This window comes from Castanea sativa, chromosome 1, assembly GCF_040712315.1.
Source record: "Castanea sativa cultivar Marrone di Chiusa Pesio chromosome 1, ASM4071231v1".
NCBI classification, from domain to species: Eukaryota; Viridiplantae; Streptophyta; class Magnoliopsida; order Fagales; family Fagaceae; genus Castanea; species Castanea sativa.
This window is the reverse complement of record NC_134013.1, coordinates 43950838-43955072: the sequence shown is the minus strand read 5'-3', so window position 1 is coordinate 43955072 and position 4235 is coordinate 43950838. Positions and strand designations below refer to the sequence as shown.

Below are 4235 nucleotides of genomic sequence, written 5' to 3'. Positions count from 1 at the left end.
ATTGTTGCATTGTGTGTTTTGGTCTTTCGGTCCATTCATTGATGGATTCAAATATTGCAAGCCGGTTATCAATATTGATGGGACCCATCAGTATGGTAAATATCAGGAAAAGTTGTTGGTCTCAATGGTAACCGACGCTAACAACAAGGTATTCCCTCTTGCCTTTGCTGTTGTGGATTATGAGTTAGGGTCCAGTTGGAGGTGGTTACATGATACCTGACGAAGGCATTTGTATAGTTTCTGACCGACATCTTGGTATCAAAAACGCTATTGCAAACTAGCCTAGAGGGGATGATCGAAGAACACGGGTATTTCATAGATATTGCCTTCGACATGTTGCTAGCAACTTCAACACACATTTTCAGAACTCGACTCTAAAGTCAACGGCGTTAAAAGCGGGATATGCTACTCAAGTAGTTAAATTTGATATCATAATGGAGTCCATTAAGCAGGTGAAAATTGAGGCCATTAGGAATAAGAAGAAGGTGACGAGGAAGGATGGCAAGAAAAAGAATTAAGATTATCTTCCATACACATACCTAATGAGCGAGTCTGTGGATATGTGGACTCAATCACATGATGGTGGGAGACGTTTTGGGGTAATGAAAACCAATATATCAGAGTGTTTCAATGGTGTACTAAAAGGTGCACGAGGCCTTCCTATTGCCGCAATGGTTAAGTTCACTTGGTCCAAACTTGTTGAATATTTCCACAACCGGCGCAAGGAGTATACTCATGATTTGTTGGAGGGTAAGAAATGGAGCACATATGCCTTCTCCACGTGGTCGGAAAATAGGCGTAAATCTGAGAAGCACTATCTCAAGGCATTTAACAATGAACACAGAGTATATCAAGTAGTTACTTCATTCAACATGTGTAGCACTAGAGGGGGAAACCACAGTTATGAGGTTCGGTTACTGGAAAGAACGTGCAGTTGTGGGAAATGGCAAAACATTTCCATCCCGTGTTCACATGCAATTAGAGTATGTGATGCGCTACAGATTGATTGACCACATATATTCACCCATGTTATAGTTTGGACCATGCCTTTCACACTTACTCACATGCATTTATGGTTCCTAAGTCATAGTCATTGTGGAGGGATCCCATGGGGCCAAAGTGGTTGCCTAGTCCAGCATTGTTGCGGGCCAAAGGTCGATCAATGAAGTCAAGAATAAGGAATGAGATGGATGGAGTGAGGAATAAGGATCGAGAATCGGGATGGCAGAGGGAGGACGCGGATTTGATAGAGAGTTAACCCAAGCAGACATGTGGACTGTGTCATGCTTCCGGGCATAACCACAGAAAATGTCCGCAGTCCCGTGGCGCTTCGATAAGTGGTTATGTTCCAAACTAGGTAGGTGACAAATGGCAAAAAGTTCTGGATCGGGTTGTTCATTCTATGTTTACCTAATGTTTACTGTCTTGTCTCCTAACGTGATTAGTCTACATTTTTCAGGCATGCTTCCATGGACAACGTTTTTGTTGTGAGGACTGCCGATCTTATCAAAAGTGACTACATTGTATCGGCACAATTAACTTTTTGGTTTTTGTTGAATGTACTTGTAATTCTCTATCCAATGTACCTCTATGAAGATTGTGATTTGAGTAGTATGGTTAGAACTACAAATTAAGTGTGGTTGGACATGTTTAGAATGTTGATATATTGAGAATGCTTTTTGTTGTGATTTAAGTGCATTTACATTATAAAACTATGTTTATGCAAAGAGCATAACAGTTTCTATAGTTTGGTGCCTATTGAGAACGCCTTTTGAGTGCATTTACATTCTCAACTTCTCTGCCTCTCAATGAATGTTTGTGGATTACATTCTTAGCTTCTCTATCTCTGTTTCTCAGCAGGTGTGTGCACACATTTCTTTTTCTGGTTTGCCTGCATGTTTAGGGAAAAAAAAATTTCCCAGTGAAACTCGAGTTTCATAGACTCGAGTTCCACTAGTGTGAACACTCTAAAAACAGAGCATGCTCTCTGCCAGAAATAGAGCATGCTTGCTTTCTAGGGAAAAATTTCTCAGTGAAACTCGAGTTTCAAAGACTTGAGTTTCACTTAGCATTTTTCTATAGAACTTGAGTTTCAAACTCTCGAGTCTTAGTGGAACTCGCGTTTCACAAAGTCGAGTTCCACTAGTGTGAATTGATACAAATAAGAAGTTTAACAGCTACAAGTATTGCATCTTTGATAGTTGTCCAATTTCAGCTGGTAAGGGCCCACTCATTGCATTTTAGGTATTGCATCTTTTTCAAGATTCACCAATTTTGTATTTTTTAACCCTCGTGTAATGTTTGGGCGCAGGGGGAGAAGGCTGCGGGGCATCATCCTTAGGCTCATCATCGTGCTGCAAAGACATTAGATGCATACAATCAATATTCAGTGTAATGATAAGAATAAAGTGAACTGCAAAATATATCATTACATTGTAAGTAATGTTATCATACCATAAAGCTGCCTTTGTATCCTATTTTGTGTCCACCAGTCCCACAAGTGGGTGCTCTTCTAGCATGTTACGGTCTACCTCATGGGGGTGAGGGCTGATGAGGGGGATGCTCGTCCGGTACATCAGTGTCAATCCTAACCGGGGGTTTTAGAGGGTCGGATGAGGATGAGGTAGGTGGGTAATGATGCTTTGTATAGCCAGGAGTGGGGATCATTGTCATGGGTAAAGTGGGTGCACTAGAGCTGGTGGGTGGGTATGAGGGTGTCTTAGGGTGCTAGGAGGGGTCATATGAAAATCAATACCAAGATCAAAACTAGGCTGTGAAGGTGGGGTGGGTGAAAGGACCTCGGGCTGAGGAGATGCATCTACCATGGGTGGAGGGACATCGAACTAAGAAGATGCATCTGGGATGGGTGGAGGGACCTCAGGCTGAGGAGATGCGTGCAGGATGGGTGCAGGTACCTCAGGACTAGCTACAACCCGAGGGGTTGTTGCACACCAACCACGACCCCTAGCTGCACTTGTGCTTGGGCTTGCTGTAGCACGCCAACCACGGCCCCTAGCTGCGTTTGTGTTTAGGCTTGCAGTAGCAAGCCGACCATAGCTCGTTGTACTTAGGGATGCTGCACTTGTGCTTAGGGTTACAACAGCTGTTGATTCAGTCTCATGCCCATTGTTTGCTTGCCCATTTGCTGCAAGACCACCACAAAGCCCAACCATAGCACTTAGGACGCGCCGAACGTGGTTATGTCCTGGGCTACCTTCAAGAAGCATCTCCAATAACGCATTATGGTTTTCAATCTGAAATAGAGAAACGACCAGTACAATCAGCTTTGAGACATTTATGTATCAATTACAAAATAGATAATATAGTACTTATTAATTGCTAATATTGTCTGCCTTTACCATGCTAGTCCCTAAATATACTACCCAAAGAGACACCTCTAGGAAGAAGACAGAGAACTAAATACCAAGGAAATAAAAACAACTTCTATAAAGAATGAACTTTAGTTACTGAGAGTTGTAGAATAAGGACAAAAGTCCACTAAAAAATACATGCACAAAAAAAAGGAGAACCCATATCTTCAAAAGTAGCATGCAACATACTTTTTAATCCACTTGCATAGGCAAGGTATAATTTTGTTGGGTAAATTACATTTCAAAGCCTATACTTATAATAAGGATGATTTGAAATTAAATCTTATAGGTTCAGAATCTTTGAATTAAATCAAGAAGTTTAATACTGTTATAAATTAAATCTTATATTATCATTACTTTTAAATCGAATTATGAACTTTTAAAAGTGTATCAATTGATACTTATATTAGTTTCAAGTTGAATTCTGGACTTCTAGAGTCACATCATCAAATGAAATCCTGAACTTGTCACAGTTAACAATCTTTGTTTGCAGTAATTTTGAACTGTAATAAATCTATGAAAATAGCTTTATTGATTTAAGAAAATGAAAAAAGAAAGAAAAACTAGGGTATATTTTACAGAAAAATGCCATATTCAAATACTCAACTAACAATTAGAACTTTGAGATTAATATCTACTCAAATACTTAACTAAGAACTAAAAGTTTTATTAGAATACTATATGCAATAGAAAATCTTTTTAATTGGATGTCAGTTAGATTAAACCAGATTTGCTAAAGCAAGAAATCAATTGATTCTACATTCATACATGTACTGAAGAAAAAACAAAGCAAGCAATAAAATCTAATTAGAATACATTACCATTATATGTAATTTAGCGCTGTTTTGGTCGAGATACTTTCGA

The 4235-nt window shown here is 39.5% G+C and overlaps 1 protein-coding gene across 1 annotated transcript; it reads left to right on the top strand.

Moving 5' to 3' along the window:
• The first annotated feature begins 542 nt into the window (after positions 1–542).
• Positions 543–1010, top strand: LOC142627762 (uncharacterized). The gene has a single exon (XM_075801640.1). The coding sequence runs from the start codon at positions 543–545 to the stop codon at positions 1008–1010; it is 468 nt and encodes a 155-aa protein (XP_075657755.1).
• The last annotated feature ends 3225 nt before the right edge of the window (positions 1011–4235 follow it).

Bases quoted from the DNA above. Each gene is read 5' to 3' on its own strand.
- LOC142627762 (XM_075801640.1), top strand. From the start codon at position 543: ATGAGCGAGTCTGTGGATATGTGGACTCAATCACATGATGGTGGGAGA.